Source organism: Sphaerulina musiva (assembly GCF_000320565.1).
Source record: "Sphaerulina musiva SO2202 unplaced genomic scaffold SEPMUscaffold_1, whole genome shotgun sequence".
In the NCBI taxonomy this organism is placed as follows: domain Eukaryota; kingdom Fungi; phylum Ascomycota; class Dothideomycetes; order Mycosphaerellales; family Mycosphaerellaceae; genus Sphaerulina; species Sphaerulina musiva.
The window spans coordinates 1,270,957-1,286,755 of record NW_016017383.1 but is presented as its reverse complement, the minus strand read 5'-3'; the positions used below and the strand labels follow the sequence as shown (position 1 = coordinate 1,286,755).

Below are 15,799 nucleotides of genomic sequence, written 5' to 3'. Positions count from 1 at the left end.
GCGCTAGTGTCTTCGCGACTCTGTGCAGTATAGCGATGTAGACGGAGGTGCTGAAAGGATCAGGTAATCATCATCACCATCATCAACGCGACAACCATGCTGTCTCGTACTCTCCGGCGCGTGCTGTGTGAGACGGGCTCTCCGCTGCCTCCGACCTTCCTGCTGCCATGGACCGCCAGCCTGAGCACCGTCTCGCCCTCTGCGTCGACGCATACAGCCAACGAAGGACTGCCTCCTCCACCGAGCGGGACTGCGAAATCGACTGAAGCGTCTTCATCATCTCTTCTACGACTCCAGGAACAATTGGAGCGGACCGCTCTGTCTGCTACAGCCTCTCCAGCTCGCAAAACCACCAAGGCCCCCAGACCAAGCTCGGCTTCAGACCCTCTCAAACTCAGCCGCTCCATGCGCGAACTACTGCCCATCATGCAATCACAGGGACCGCACTACATCACTGCCCATATCCACGGCAACCCATACCTCCTCACACAAGGTGATACGGTCCGTCTACCCTTCTACATGCATGGTGTCGAACCCGGAGATGTCATTCGCTTAAATCGCGCTGTCAACTTGGGCAGCAGAGATTACACTCTGAAAGCACCAGCTGCTGAGCCTCAACTCAAAAGTCCGACGAAGCGTACTGTACCCACACTAGATCCTACGACCGGGAGCCTGGCGAGCACCTCGAGGGTAATGCCTTCTGAGGGGCTGGAGACGTCTCCTGAGGATGTACCGCATTTCATCCCTCATATCGCAAAGGGGAAATTCTCGTACATCGACGATAGATTATACGAGTGTAGGGCTGTGGTCATGGGCGTGGAAAGCGAACCGCTCAGGATCAAAGAGAAGACGAAGAGAAGACAGAGGCATACGCGGACAGTCAAGAGTAAACATCGCTTTACTATTATCAGGATCAAAGAAGTGAGGATCAAAGGAGTGGATGAGATTGAAGGGAGGAGCATATGAACACGCACATCTTACTTGAGATTGTGCAAAGCGAGGAATGGACTGTCATGAGAGAAAAGTCGCCCTCATCGTGACTGCTTAGGTCGATATGAAGGTTGGAATGAACAAGTGCTCTGAAGCGAATTCCTCAAGTACTGCTCTGCTGGACAGCCTTCCGATCCTCACATTAGCTTTACAACTTCGAGCTACTCCAGCTGGGAGAAGAAGCAGCAGCAGCAGGACTGAGAAGGAGGATATCCTGTCTGGATTTTATGTGAAATCCAGCCACTTGAATCTGTACAGCACTTATCCAATTGCTCTGCACTGTGTGCGGACTGTTCCCGGCCTGCGAGTGCACTCATACACAACGGCACGTCCTGTCTACCATATCGCTCAGTGCACCACTCGCAGACATATATGTTTCGTTCGAATCTGCGACAGCGCCGAATCTTTACCAAAGTGCCCTTGGCTCACATCGTGGGCTTCCTTACTCGACTATGCGTCAATTCCTGTTTCCCACCGTTTCAGCCGGGCCACCTCTCTGACCCAACACTCCTCCCACGTCGACTTTATTCTGCTTCTCCTGCTTCATAGCTTCTCTTGCAGGCGCCTGCTCCTTCTTCTTCTTGTCCAAGTCTGATTCGAGTCCAGGCTGGCTCCCCGAAGCTCCAGCTTTGGCGTGAACAGCACTGCTGATTTTCCCTTCACCAGGAGCAGCCATCTGAGCTGCGTCCAACTCCTTCTCATCCTGCTCTTTTTGCGTCTGAGCTCCGCCAGGAAGGCTTTCTTCACCTGGGGGAGCACCGTGCACGCCGCGGGCTCGGGATGTGGGTATTGCTTCACTCGACGAGGATCGTTCGGGGCCGCGATGTGCTCTGTAGAGAAAAAGTGGTCTTAGTAGGATCTGCGGAGGACAGGGCCAAAGAGAGTACTTACACTGCATTGCTATCATCGGTTTGAGAATTTATTTGGGCTTTGGCTTCTTCGGCTGGGGATTTCGAGGCGGGGTTACCAGAGACTTCGTAGACTTGGTTAGGACCAGGATGGCTTGGACCAGTTGGGTTGAGTCCGTCGCTCATTGCGATATGTTGCTGGAAATTTGTTGCGATTGTAGATTCCTATGGGTCGAATTGTACGTGTACATGTAGCCTACTAGGTGGTAGGAGATATATGTATCGGAGTTTGGATCCACCCCACGTTGCATACGCCTCGTCATAGAAACATCATGTGAAGAAGTACCAAGAACTGATGGAATTCCATTGCTTGAAGAAGTTCCGAACAACACCGCAAACTACATATAACACCCAATCCTCCAGCTCCCCGCCATTCAGGATATTGAAGATACAGGCCACCACGGAAGCATGACCTCCGACATGTCTCGAAAAGAAGTATTGGGAAATGTCTTTAAAATGGTGCCTCCAATGCTGGAGAAGTTTCACAAGGGCAAGCATATCAACATTACTGGTATGATACCAACAGTCAACATGCTAACTACGCTGTCCTCCCAGGCCAACTCGGTCGAGTCGCAGTCATTGGGGGCAGTGAAGACTACACAGGAGCTCCCTACTTTTCAGCCATGGCATCCGCCAAGCTTGGAGCAGATATGGTGAGCGACAGATCAAATATACACATATCCAAATGCGTCACACAGCACTCGAACAACTTCATAACAACAATCTAGTCCCACGTAATCTGCGAACCCGGCGCTGGTGCCGTCATCAAGACCTACTCTCCCAATCTCATGGTGCACCCCTACATGCGACAGAAAAAGAACCTCGCACACAACGAGACCATAGATAACATTTCCGACTCGGTGATAGCTATGCTTGACCGCCTTCATGTCATTGTCATCGGCCCTGGTCTCGGCCGTGACGAAGCCATGCAAGAAACCTGCGCGCGGGTCATCACCGAAGCCAAGAAACGAAATGTATCCTTCGTACTAGACGCAGACGGATTGTATCTCGCCCAGACTCGTCCAGAATTGGTTGAAGGTTACAAAGAATGTATCCTGACACCCAATGTAGTCGAGTTTGGAAGACTGGCCAAAGCGAAGAAAATCGATACAACCAAAGAGGATCCCAAGACATTATGTTCGAAACTCGCCACTGCGTTTGGAGGTGTCACCATTATCCAAAAGGGACCCGTCGATTACATTTCCAATGGGACACAAACCCTCGTATCCGACGGCGAAGGTGGATTGAAACGCAGTGGCGGACAAGGCGACACATTGACAGGTTCATTGGCAACACTGCTCGCGTACAGGAAAGCATACCTGGATAAGATCTGGGATCATGAAGGGGACATGAAGGCCGATGAACTATTGGCGTATGCGGCGTACGGAGGAAGTGCCATTACGAGAGAATGTTCGAGATTGGCTTTCAAGGAAAAGGGAAGAAGCCTGCAAGCTGCCGATTTGACTGAGCATGTTCATCAAGCTTTCCTCAATGTTATTGGGGAAAAGGGTTCTGATGGAGCCAAGTTGTAAAGACGAGTGTGAGACACCTTTGAGCGAGTGGAAAAGACAGTGACCGAATGCATGATTGGGCTCCGGAAACAACAGGACAGGCCTTGGAAGTGCAAAGCGCTGCAGACATGGACGAGTTTTGGCAGCAGCATGGAACACGATGTATGAAGTATACGAGACATCATAAGCATATGTCTGGTTATGACAGAAATATGGATGGCACTGCTCAACTTGGTAAAGCCGCTTCAAGCCTCTCTACTACTCCGCTCTCGCCGTTGATCCCGTCCTTAATATGAGGTAGAGCCCACTGTAAGCCCCGTTCCGGGCACGCTGCCATGCGAGCAGACTAAAAAATGGTGTTCAAAAGACCATGAAAAATATAATACACTCGCAGTGCTGTTGAACCAGTATGCCAAGGAATTGATACAGAGTCGTCGTGTGCCGGGAGAGCATGTCGCTGCAGTCCGCGGCTCCAAAAGACAAGTTCGTCACTGGTGAGCGTTCTCTGACATCGAGGTCCTACAGAGAGAAGGGGGAGTTCAGCGAGGATTCTTGAGCTAGGTATTTTCAGAGCGGTTGCCGTAAGACCAGTTGACACAACCTGAGGCATGGTTGGTGGAGAGCGGACCGGGACGTTACGGGACGAGACCGCGGAAGACCCACTTGGCATTCGCATGCTCACATTCACATGCCGACCTCGGTAAATCATCTTCCACAGCCGGGCTCTACAGGTTGAAGAGCTTCGCTTGCTGTTTCCAACCTACACCTCACTACAACACTTTGTTCAGCCGCCATTATGTCGTCTCTCCAGGCTCTACAGGTATGCAGTCACTCACTTACACACATAACCTCTACTGCAATTACTATACTAGACTAACCTCACCCAGTCCTCCCTTGAATCCATCATCCTCGACCCCCAATACAAAGCACCTCTCACCCTCGTCAAAGCCATCCGTAATGGCGCAGTCTACGGCACCAAAGTGCGCTTTCCCCACGCCTTGGTCATGATCTTCCTCTTCCGCTCCGGCACCCTGCGCGAAAAGATCTACCTCGTCTACAAAGCCACACGCCAACACGCCAGCAATCTCGCACGATTCGCTCTCCTCTACAAATCCGGCATGCTCCTGCTCCGAAAGGCTAACTCGGGGAAAGAAGCGCCGTTCCACAGTTTCTTGTCAGGTCTTCACGGAGGCTACTGGGTGTTCGGACATGGGAAGGGAGCAAAGAGCTCGGTGAACCAGCAAATCGTGATATATGTCTTTGCCCGCGTGGTTCTGGCTCTGGCAAAATTGGCTGTGCAGCCTCCTGGAGATAATGCTCTAGTGGGCAGTTCGTACGGAGGACATGGAGGGAAGGGACTACTAACGCTGAGCGAGGAACAGAGAGCTTTCATCAGGCGATACAGCTGGCCTGTATTCGCAAGTATGAGTTGGGCGAGTGTGATGTGGCTGTTTGAGGGATACCCGGAAACTTTGCAACCCAGTCTGAGGAGCAGCATGACCTATATGTACGTTGGACGACTTTTCTTTTTACGTTTGATCATGCCTTTCTTCTTTGCTGCTACTGCTGCGTTTACAGCTCTACCTTACACTTCTGGAACTACTGACACAGGGCTGACTCACTCTTTTTCCCCACTGTAGATACGGCAACGCAGAAAAATGGGACTCATTACGGAACTTTGCATGGCACAACAAATGATTCTCTTTTGCAAAGGATGATGATGATGACCACGACGAAGATGATGATGATGATAATCGGCAGCCCCTTCTTGTTGTACAGATGCAGCGGTTCCCAGCACGAGCCTGCATGGTTACCATCCATACATATTGTTGCTTTTTCTCGCAGCCTGAATATCCTCTCATCACTCCGTACACGTTGCGAAGCTTCATTTACATTATTAGGTCTTCTTCCACTGACGACGCTTCTCTTTCTTGCAGCTTTGCGAACTCCGATCATTGGCACAGCCTTGATTCCTTCGTATGGCAATACGCTCAACCCACCTTGCCTGGGCCTGCGGGTTTGAACACGTAGTAGATTGGTCTCATCACAAGCACCAAAGAGAAGAAAGAGAAAGAAAAAAAAAAGACGTCAGCGTGTAGGAATCTCGGCTGGAGCTTGGAACGTGTAGACATTATTATACCGGGGTTGTTTTTTTTATGTCTTACATCTGAACTTTGAGGAACATCTTTGCCTGACAAAGACATCTATGAGACTCCTCAAGGTGCGAGCGCATAACTACCTCACTGTATCGAGTAAGGTACATGTAAGGTACAACATGTAACAATCTCTCCGTATTCGATGGTTACTGGGTAGTAGCCGGAGTGATCTTCTCTCTCTCTCTCTCTCTCTCTCTCTCTCTCTTCACCAAATGCCACCACCAGCCTGCTTCATATCCGCATCCCCGGAATTCCAATGCTCTTCCGTCTTCGCCTTGCTTGCTCTGCTTCCTCCTTTCTGATGCCAACTAGTGGCGACTTCACCCTGTCCCACTTGCTGCCAATCATCCACCTTCTCCTTCTCCACCTTCTTCGATGCTCGCGATGCTCGCGATGCGGCAACATTACTCACAGAGTCAGAGGGTTTGACTTCGACACCCCAGCCGCTTTTGTTCGAGGGTGACTTTGTTCTGCTACTGGCTTTCTTCTCCTTCTCTCCATCATTATTGTCTTCACGGAGCTTACTTGTGTGGGAAGGCAGGTGAGATGATGAAGCGCTGCTGTTGCCGTTGCTGCTGTTGTTGCTGCTATTGCGGCTGCTGCTCATCATCGTTTGTCTTCGCATCAGTTCTGCGACTAGTTCGTCCTTGGGTAGTCTCCTCAATCTCTCTGCTTCAACTTCTTTGACTGCTTGTTGCACATTACTCGTATCGATTTTCTTCTTTAGAATCTTCTCTACTGCGGCTTTGCTCCGATACTTGAATGTGAAAATGGCGTAGGGTTGTTGCATGGTGTCGAGATATTCGGGTTGATGGAGTTTGTGCGTGTAATTCGCTCCTCGACCTGCTTGGACGCCGTGGCTTACGCTGGGAGGTTTGCCTGGAGGTGCTGCAATCGATGGCGGTGCTGGGTAAACATATGCATCGCGAGGTTGCGTTCGAGGTTTCTTCTCCTCTTCTGCTGGCTTGTCCCAGACTTGCCAATAGGGCTTGATGACTGGACGAATCGCTGAAACCGTGGTTGCCACAGCATCGTCTCTCAATTTTGACAGTGCGCCATCGCTGCCCCAGCTATTGTCGGCTGCTTTTGACTTGACTTTCTGCTGCGTTGACTTGGTCCGACTCCTGGTTTTCTGAACATTGCCCCAATCTCCTCCTCCATGGTCGTCATTTGCTGGCTTGTCACCCGCTCCGGTTTCATCGTTGTTCTTTGATTGATTTCCATGGCCCCATTGGCTTGTGGACTTCTGAGAAGCCTGGGATTGGTTGTTCTGGGATGGATCATTGCCACCGCCCCAGGAATTGGCCTTCGCATTATCATCACCCGTCGCTCCCCAGCCATGGTTGGAATCATCCTGCTTTTCAGAGTGTGCGTCAGCCTGATCTACCCAAGCGGTGCTTCCGCCATCATCGTTGCCATCACCACTCCAACCCGCGCCATTATTGTTTGACTTAGATTCAATATTGTCACAGGCGCCACCGCCGCCCCAGCTGCCGGTGTCCTGACCTTCGCCTTGTTGTGACCAGCTCTTGCCACTCTTGTTGGGAGTCGCGGGCCATGCACCTGGTGGCTTACTTACAGACGATCTGTCGGGAGACCAACCGCCACCCTTTTGCGGTTTCTGCGACTTTTTGGCGGAATGTACCGAGCCTGACGAGTTGCCCCAAGCGTTCTTGTCGTGGCGCGAGCTGCTCTTTCCTGGTGTATCGTTCCAGTTGGCTGGTGTATCATTCCAGCCTATGTTTCTGCGCGAGCTGTCCTGTGCGGGCGAGCTATGCCACCGCCCATTGCGCGAGATTTTCTTCGCCGAGGCCGTCTCCCAGATATCATCTTCTTGCACATTACCAGTCCACTTAGCAACGCCGTCCATATCCTCGTTACTCTTTTGGCTTCGAGGGGGGGACCGGCGTCCCGCATCGCTCTCGTCGCGATGGTTCAGCCCCTGCTGTTTTCTTTCCGCCAAACTCTTCCTCGTTTTGCCACTTCCTCCATCCTGCCAACCAGCTTTGGCAACCGAACCTCGAAGTCTGGATATAGCAGGTGTTTGAGGAGATTGTGGACTGACCCGACGGGGCGTCGGCGTCGGCAGCGGTGTGGCCAGCTCGATCTGTATCTCTGGATAGACGTGTTGCTGATGTAGGAAGCTTCTCATTTGCTGGAAATCGTTCTTGTCCATTCGGCGCATGCAGGCATCAATGGATCTGTACAAACTGTTAATCTCCTGGTTTATGGATGTAATATCTTGTGCTTTGCGCTGAAGAGCTCTAGCCATGGTGGAAAAGACGTCAGGCTCATAGCGATGCATATTGGCTTCTCGTTCCATAATTGTGTACCGCTTGGCACATTCGGTTCCTTGCATGACGAGTTGCCCAATCTGACCAGCTGATTCTTCGATAAAGACCATGTCGCCTCTCTCGTTGTTGTTGCCGGGAGGACTGTCCTCTGGCGGATGCACATCGAGACTGTGGAATTCATCCTCGTAGACTCTTCTGAATTGGTCTGGGGATCGGTGGAGTGGAGGCAAGTGTCGATATCCGCCACGAAAGGTGTCCCAGCGATAATCTGGTGGCGGCGGCCGTCTCTCGACATAACTGGGAGAGCGGCGAGGGAAGCCGTGTGGGTCGTAATCATCCGGGCCGTCATAGCTTGCGCCGAAGTCATCATCAGCGGCTCCGTCAAAGAGCCCCATTAGGCCGCCCAATTCAGAGACCGCCTTCGACGGAGCCTTGCTCGAAGCTTTAGCTGATGCTGTTTTCGCAACGGAAGCTGGTTTCGTGACAGAGACGACATTACTGACAACAGATGCGGCCCGAGACGGCGTTGTCGTAGCAGGGCCGCCGTTGACTACTGCGTGTGCTGGATCCACTGCATCTTCTCTGAAACCACCTTCTTTGCACCTCAGAATGACAACCTCAATGGTACCTACATTGGATGCAAAGCTGGGGTTGACGTCGGGCGCTCGGTCGGCATTTCCTTGTCCATGTCAGTCAGAACGCGGTCAGGCACAATCAGGACACATACCGGTCTTCAACTGGGCAAATGACCACTCTCGAGCCACAAAGAGGCCTTCTGAAGTCTTCTCCTCCTTCTGACGCAGCTGGAAGTCGACCTCGTACTTGCTAGGATCCAAGCCGGGAGCAGGTATTGCCAACCGCTGCCGATTACGATTGCACTGATACGCGCCGTCCATGAACACGAATGCCGCCAGACCCGGCGCGATGTATCCGCTCGAGGTGACTCGGATATGGAAGGGGATTTGCGTATCCGGGACGGCCACGAAGGCTTCGACGCCGCCGTCAGTGTAGCGGTGGCCGTACTCTTTCAGTCGTGTGTTGCTGCCGAGCTCCAGTGAGCAGCTGATCTGCTTCAAGGTAGGCATCTTCGGCTGGTGTCCTGACGTGGTGTCTTGTACGCAGGGAGTCTGTATTTGAGCTCAATTTCATGTCTCGTTGTTGTTGTTGCTGTTGTTTGTTGTTGTGCCAGAGATGTTTGTCAGTCGTCATGTTCAATGTTGCTGCGCAACAAGCAGCTACGAGATGGAAATGCAAGAAACGTTCAGAAGGAGCTGTTCCCATCCACTGTTGTGCTGCAATTTTCTGCTACTACACACAACCATTGGATTCCCTGGCCCTACTACCTTACCTGGTACTATACCACTCGTGCTGGAGAAGCATATCACGCCCATTCTGGCATGGAAGTGTCCAAGACGCCATACTTGTAGCGATCATCTCCCGAAGCATTGAACTACTCCTTCTCGCAATTAAGGATACCTCCTACGACTTCACTGTGGCGGGACGACTGCGGTGCTGTATGATGAAGGTATTGGCAAGTGTGTGTAGATGGTACCTCCTAGAGAGGAGAGGCAGTTAAATACCTGAGATCAGGTGATACAACTACCTCCTAGTAGACTACCTAGGTAGACCATCGGCGAACTCCGACAGTACCTTATGTAAAGAGGTACTGAATGACACCAGACAGCTGCAGGGACCGACCATCGTCACACCTTAATAAAAGCTTCGGAGATCCCACGCACAGCAACTTTGTCCAACTGCGGTGCGATGTGTGCCTGTGTGCATGTACTGCCTTGTTAATATAAACATTGTGAAACGGACGCGCTGTTCATCGGGACACACCGCTTCACGCTCCACCCATCATCCACTTCCATCCCGCCAGCGCAGCGGCACTATACACCTACCTGACAAGCCTGCTGTCACTGTTGCTGTACCACCATCGGTAGGCCCATAAAATGCAGCGAAACACAATGTCCTTCCACGGCCAGCACTCGGACGATAGCGATCTCGACGACGACGAAGTTGCTTCTTCCGAAGGCGTCAACAGTGAAGCTGGCGAGCCCTCTGAACCCTCTCAGCATCCGGAGAACTCTTCCAAAGGACTGCCATCGAACACCTCAGCCGACAGAGACTCGCATGCCTCTGCTGAGCCTACGACCGCCGCCGCCGCTGCCGCAGACGAGGAGGCTTCCGAGCCCGAGGGAACGCTGTTGCGAGACAAACAGCGCCGAACCGCCCACTACAACTACCAGCTCGAAAAGCAAATGTCTCATGTCGAGGCGAAACAGTTTTACCAGCAACAGCGTCAGAACACACTGGATGAGCACGCTCTGTCTGCCAGTCCGGTAATGGGCAGTAGCCCCATCCTTCGCGCAAGGACATACTCTGGACACTTTGGTGGAGACGCTAGCTCTTTGAGGAGATCAGGCAGTGTGAAGAGCAAGCAAAGCACTTCCACCTTGAGAGAACCAGCTCAATCAGCTTACAGATCCGCACTCCCCGTCGGCCTCAGCGATCCGCGTAAGCATCCCGATAGCTCCACAATACAGTCTCCCAGCATTGGCAGATTCGAGGGCCTCAATGGCATCCGCTCTACGCACGCTGCCGAAGATGAGAGTCTGTTGGAGGCAGATCGTGCCGCACAAGCGCACTCGCTCCACCCTGGCTTGCCTCACGAAACGAAACCATTGTTAGAGCAGGTGGGTATCCATGGTGCTGGAGCCGGCATTGGCCAGGACGCTGTGAACGATGCAAACGTGACATCCGAGCTTAGTGCCATCTATTCAAACCTACAGAAGATCCTTGATCTGAGGCACAAGTACATTAGACTATCTTTGCAAGGTCCGACGGATAATCCGCGCGATGAGCCCGGCTGGGAGCTCTACCCACCGCCACCGGAACCTGTATGGTACGAGAACAAAGAGAGGAATGCTAGCAGTGAGAAAGATGGAAAAAGTCCCGCTACCTCGAGCAGTAAGCCTAAAAAGCCACAGCGCAAGATGGGTCAGGATATTGGCGAGGACTTTGATCTCGAGGATTGCCTGCCTGTGCCTGAGGCCTCGGAGATGACATACAAACTTGACCAGAACGGTGTCTACCAGGTGTACGAAACACGCACGTCTGCTGAGCTTGGTGAGCCTATTTTGCATATTCCCGACATTAGGGAGTACTACATGGACCTTGACAGCATTCTTGCCATCAGCTCCGATGGACCTAGCAAGTCCTTTGCATATCGTCGCTTGCAGTACTTGGAAGGCAAGTTCAACCTGTACGTACTTCTGAATGAGTACCAGGAAGTGGCAGACACCAAAGCTGTGCCGCATCGTGACTTTTACAACGTACGAAAGGTGGACACTCACGTACACCACTCTGCATGCATGAATCAGAAGCACCTGCTCCGCTTCATCAAAAGCAAGATGAAGAAGTCGCCTGATGAGGTAGTGCTCTTTCGAGACGGCGAGTACTTGACACTCAAGCAAGTGTTTGAAAGTATCAACTTGACCGCTTACGACCTAAGTATTGATACCCTGGATATGCACGCCCACACAGATTCATTCCATCGCTTTGACAAGTTCAATCTCAAGTACAATCCTGTGGGAGAGAGCAGACTGCGCACCATTTTCTTGAAAACAGATAACCATATACAAGGCAGGTACCTCGCTGAGCTTACCAAGGAGGTCATCGCAGACCTCGAAAGCAGCAAATATCAAATGGTCGAATGGCGAATCAGCATCTACGGTCGCAGCCCCGATGAGTGGGAGAAGCTTGCAGCGTGGGTCGTCGACAACAAGCTGTATTCTCCGAACGTCAGGTGGTTGATCCAGGTGCCTCGTCTGTACGACGTGTACAAGGCGGCTAAGACGATGGAGAGTTTTGAGCAGGTCCTCAAGAATGTGTTTGAGCCACTCTTCGAAGTCACGCAAGATCCGAGCAAGCATCCCAAGCTTCATGTTTTCCTGCAACGAGTGATTGGCTTTGACTCTGTCGATGATGAGAGCAAAACAGAGCGCCGTATCTACCGCAAGTTCCCATTGCCAAAGGACTGGAACACCAAGCAGAACCCCCCGTACACGTATTGGATTTACTATCTGTTTGCGAACATTGCTTCACTCAATGTCTGGCGAAAACAGCGCGGTTTTAACACGTTTGTACTACGGCCGCACTGTGGCGAGGCGGGAGACACCGACCATTTGGCAGCCGCTGTCTTATGCTGCCACAGCATCAGCCACGGCTTGCTGCTCCGCAAAGTGCCACTGCTGCAATACATCTTCTACCTCGAACAAATTGGTGTTGCGATGAGTCCGCTGAGCAACAACGCCCTGTTCCTGGCTTATGAACGAAATCCATTTCTCCAATACTTCCGCCGAGGTCTCAACGTCAGCTTATCGACAGACGATCCACTCCAGTTCGCCTTCACCAAGGAGCCACTGATCGAGGAGTACGCTGTTGCAGCACAGATCTACAAGCTATCTGCTGTCGACATGTCTGAGCTAGCGAAGCACTCCGTAATCCAGTCTGGCTTTGAGCATGTGATGAAACAGAGGTGGCTCGGCAATAACTATCATTTGCCGGGCGTAGCTGGCAACGACATGGCCAAGGTCAACGTGCCAAACATTCGAGAAGCGTTTCGTCACGAAACCTGGCTCCAAGAGCTGGCCATGATCGATCGCTATACCAATGCTCTTGCGGGTGACAGTCTGAGCGCCAAAGCACTAGCTCCAGGGCAGCAAACCATTCCGCCTAGTCCCACTCCCAGCATGATGACCCACCCCTCGGCGACGAACCCAATCCACAGTAATGATGCTTCGACCTATAGAAGCGGAGCCTATGCTACTTCCAATGCAATCGGTGCTCCACGCTCATACCAGCCCAATGCTCAGGCAGCCCGCCTTTCGCAAATTGACCTCGGTCAAGCACAGCTGGTCGATGGCACGTCTGGACCGCGCGCTCGACGTTCGATGAATCACATGTCCGAGTCCCCACACCAGGGCCCGCCTCAACTGCAGACAGAAGTGTCCTCAGCTTCCGCTTCGACTCTGCTTGGGAGTGGTACTCTGGCTGGCCATGAACCCAAAATGTTCCCGGGAGTCATGAGCAGACATAGGAAGAGTTCTGTCCCCCCAGCGGGTGTCGTGGATGATTCGGGCGATGGCGGGCTAGAGCGAAGCACTGGTAGCCTTTCTCGTAGCATGACAATGAGTACTGTCGAAGATGAGAGGAAGGGTATGATGGAGACCACCGAAGAGGCTGAAGAGCCACATGGGAGCGAGAAGGTTCAGTGAGCGGGGAGCTTTTGTGTTGACATGATTTATGCCCGAGAACAACGATGATAACGCAGAGTAAGAGCGATCGTGTCGCACCACATGAAGAATATCTTTTTTCGCGTCTCAATGATACCGGCTCATTGCATAGGCTGCACAGAACCCAGTGTCCCTGTTGAGCAACCCTTTTCAGTTGTTTCCCACGAGTAGCTCTCAACACAGACAGCGTGACCGACATTTCCTGCTACGTCAGTCTCTTACTGGATTTGCTGCATATTCTTGAATGAACGTAGGGTGCCTCGAGCCCTAGGGACTTAGAATGTAGTCAAATTCACTTCAATGTCGCTGTTGTGTGTGACCGCTAGAGTCTGTACATGTAGCATTTATGATCTCAACATTCCAAGCTGATTTGTCATGTCATCCACAGTAATGGAATGTAAGGTAGGTTGCAATATCGTTCTGATGAAGATGAATCATGATCAATCTAGCCTATTTCACGAGGCACTGTTAGCACGAACATGAAGAGAATTCCCATTTGCAGCACGATATGCAATCATGTAGAACTTCTATGTGTAGGCAATGATATGGTATCTCCGCGGTTACGTGACATGGCTCCACTTTTTTGCCAAGTGAAGGATTGGCGCCTCTTGTTCCACGCGCTCGCTTTACTTTTTCTTCCTTTTCTTCCATCTCTTCTTTCCATCGTAGTAGCAAGAAGCTTTCTACATTGACCACACTGCCTTCAACATGCCCGGACGCGGAGGCGCAGGTAACTGGCAAGCGGCGCAGCAGGAAAGCGAGAAAATCCAGGCAGATGTCGAGGCCGACCGGTCCTTGTCCTCTTCCGCAGCCGGCTCAACAGTCCCCCGAGAACAGCGGGAGCACGCGTACAGTGGACGTGGAGGCAGTGGCAACTGGTACAGTCCCAAGGAGCTTCATCAAAACGGTACTTTTAAAGACTTGGTACTGGGAGGCAGTCCAGCGCCCAAAGACAATAACATCACCAACATCACCACCACCACCAACAACAGTAGTAGTGTCACGCGGAAAGTCGGGCGGGGCGGAGCCGGGAATATGACATTTGGAGTGACAGAGGATGAGGAGCGTGCGTTGAGGAGGTCTCAAGAGGAGCAGCAGAAGGGGAAAGAGATTTCTTCGCACGTTGAAGCTACCGTCAATGCTACGCTTGCAGAACCACCGAAAGCGAAATTACCTGGCCCGTCGAGTTTTTGAGAAACGACGCGATTTGTGTGCAGTGGATGGAGTAACTATTTTGACACTGCTCACGCATGGTGGAATTGAGGTGCAGCAGGAGTTTTACTTTTTGCTTGAGACTTCAAGCGTACCTGTACCTGCTGGAAGCCGGCAGATGGCTATTCAGAGGTATGAACTCATTGGCGTAGATACATATGCCAACGCAGCGGAGCACCACCAGCACCATCATGCCATATCTGTGCCGACCTCCACAGGGCAGACTTCAACTGGAGTGGTGACTCTGTTGGAATCTACATGGATTACCACATGCAACTGTCTCGGCCGAGGAATACCCAAAGAGCAACCTTGGTGTGACAGTGTATAGGCTGAAAAGCAGGGTCAATAAATAGACGGCCGAGTAGAGAATAAGCTCAAGGGGTACTTCAAGAACGAGAGAGGGAGCGTCGACGTGGGGAATTCATCAAGTGAACAAGGTAGTGAGTGGCAATAGAAGTCTGGTGATGAAGTCGTATTCGATCGGTCCACCGTCCGAGAGGGTATTCAATCAATTGCGAGATGAGTAATAAAGCCATTTATATCGGCTGCTCGATGATGAATCTGGTGCACAAAAGGGCGCGGATTAATCTATAATAATGCTACTATCTATGCAAGCGTGGCTCCTAGCGTATACATACACAGGTACACCTGCATAACCACAAATCACCTGATCTCTCTCTCTCTCTCTCTCTCTCTCTCTCTCTCTCTCTCCTGCACAACTTCACCCACGACTACAGGTACCTGTATACCACCGGTAGATCGCCGCGCTAGTCTCGGCTACAGGCGGGTAAGGCCCCCATGCGTCCGCTCCCCAGACATCACCCCCAACGGCATGTGACTGTGATCATCGCTGGCCAGGCATTGGTCGTCACAGAAGAGGAGGAGGAGGAGGGAGGGTGTTACAGACTACTCGTACAATGTATCATCAAAAGAGACCTAACGGTAATATCAAACAACACTCTCACTCTGCATCTTGGAGACTTGTGTACTGAGGGGTAAGTCCGCCGATCGGAGCAATGATCCGACCAGTGACCAGCATGGAACGGACATGGGATAATGTCACAGAACCAAGTTCAGAGAGGGCCTGAGAGAGGCAACCTTGAAGGCAAGCAGCGCGGGAAGGAAGCCGTCAAAGCAGGGTCACTGATAAGTTTGCGGGGTGCAGAAGGTGGTCACGAGACCGAATAGGTAGCTAGTAGCTGACGAGAGCTTAGGTAGGCAAGGCAAGAGCGATGGGCTGATTGCTCCTGCTGCTCCTGCTGATGATGCTGCTGCTGCTGATGATGGAGAGACTGAGACTTCCGATCCTGAGCCTCCTGGTATGGCATCACCTTCCCCCAATTCCTGGGAACTTCCTCCAATGTCACATGTTCTTTGCAAGACCCCGCTCGACAGCTCGTTATTTACCTTGTGACTGAAGAGCTCTCTCTC

General features: G+C 51.9%; 7 protein-coding genes across 7 annotated transcripts; 5 read left to right on the top strand and 2 right to left on the bottom strand.

Moving 5' to 3' along the window:
• Positions 1-56: 56 nt before the first annotated feature.
• Positions 57-2,094, bottom strand: SEPMUDRAFT_145826 (uncharacterized protein). Its single transcript, XM_016903290.1, has 2 exons — positions 1,882-2,094; positions 57-1,820 (listed from the first exon to the last, which is right to left on the bottom strand). Exons 1-2 carry the CDS (start codon positions 2,022-2,024, stop codon positions 1,448-1,450), a joined length of 516 nt encoding a protein of 171 aa, XP_016764732.1. The 5' UTR covers positions 2,025-2,094; the 3' UTR covers positions 57-1,447.
• On the top strand, positions 97-966 carry SEPMUDRAFT_32485 (uncharacterized protein; the record flags this gene model as incomplete). Its single annotated transcript, XM_016908497.1, has 2 exons — positions 97-642; positions 760-966. 2 exons carry the CDS (start codon positions 97-99, stop codon positions 964-966), a joined length of 753 nt encoding a protein of 250 aa, XP_016764733.1.
• Positions 2,095-2,248: 154 nt separating the features above from the next.
• On the top strand, positions 2,249-3,634 carry SEPMUDRAFT_145825 (Ribokinase-like protein). The gene is made up of 3 exons (XM_016903289.1): positions 2,249-2,388; positions 2,454-2,551; positions 2,627-3,634. Exons 1-3 carry the CDS (start codon positions 2,307-2,309, stop codon positions 3,428-3,430), a joined length of 984 nt encoding a protein of 327 aa, XP_016764731.1. The 5' UTR covers positions 2,249-2,306; the 3' UTR covers positions 3,431-3,634.
• Positions 3,635-4,205: 571 nt separating this feature from the next.
• On the top strand, positions 4,206-5,107 carry SEPMUDRAFT_137367 (peroxisomal membrane protein; the record flags this gene model as incomplete). The annotated part of the gene is made up of 3 exons (XM_016902836.1): positions 4,206-4,229; positions 4,297-4,916; positions 5,050-5,107. The coding sequence occupies 3 exons, from the start codon at positions 4,206-4,208 to the stop codon at positions 5,105-5,107; spliced, it is 702 nt and encodes a 233-aa protein (XP_016764730.1).
• A 631-nt stretch (positions 5,108-5,738) lies between these two features.
• Positions 5,739-8,944, bottom strand: SEPMUDRAFT_129520 (uncharacterized protein; the record flags this gene model as incomplete). Its single annotated transcript, XM_016902291.1, has 2 exons — positions 5,739-8,538; positions 8,587-8,944. The coding sequence occupies 2 exons, from the start codon at positions 8,942-8,944 to the stop codon at positions 5,771-5,773; spliced, it is 3,126 nt and encodes a 1,041-aa protein (XP_016764729.1). The 3' UTR covers positions 5,739-5,770.
• A 751-nt stretch (positions 8,945-9,695) lies between these two features.
• On the top strand, positions 9,696-13,257 carry SEPMUDRAFT_145824 (AMP deaminase). Its single transcript, XM_016903288.1, has one exon. The coding sequence runs from the start codon at positions 9,812-9,814 to the stop codon at positions 13,136-13,138; it is 3,327 nt and encodes a 1,108-aa protein (XP_016764728.1). The 5' UTR covers positions 9,696-9,811; the 3' UTR covers positions 13,139-13,257.
• Positions 13,258-13,870: 613 nt separating this feature from the next.
• Positions 13,871-14,329, top strand: SEPMUDRAFT_20156 (uncharacterized protein; the record flags this gene model as incomplete). The annotated part of the gene is made up of 1 exon (XM_016908322.1): positions 13,871-14,329. A coding segment is annotated over one exon (459 nt), but the record flags the coding sequence as incomplete, so codon positions are not given.
• Positions 14,330-15,799: the final 1,470 nt, after the last annotated feature.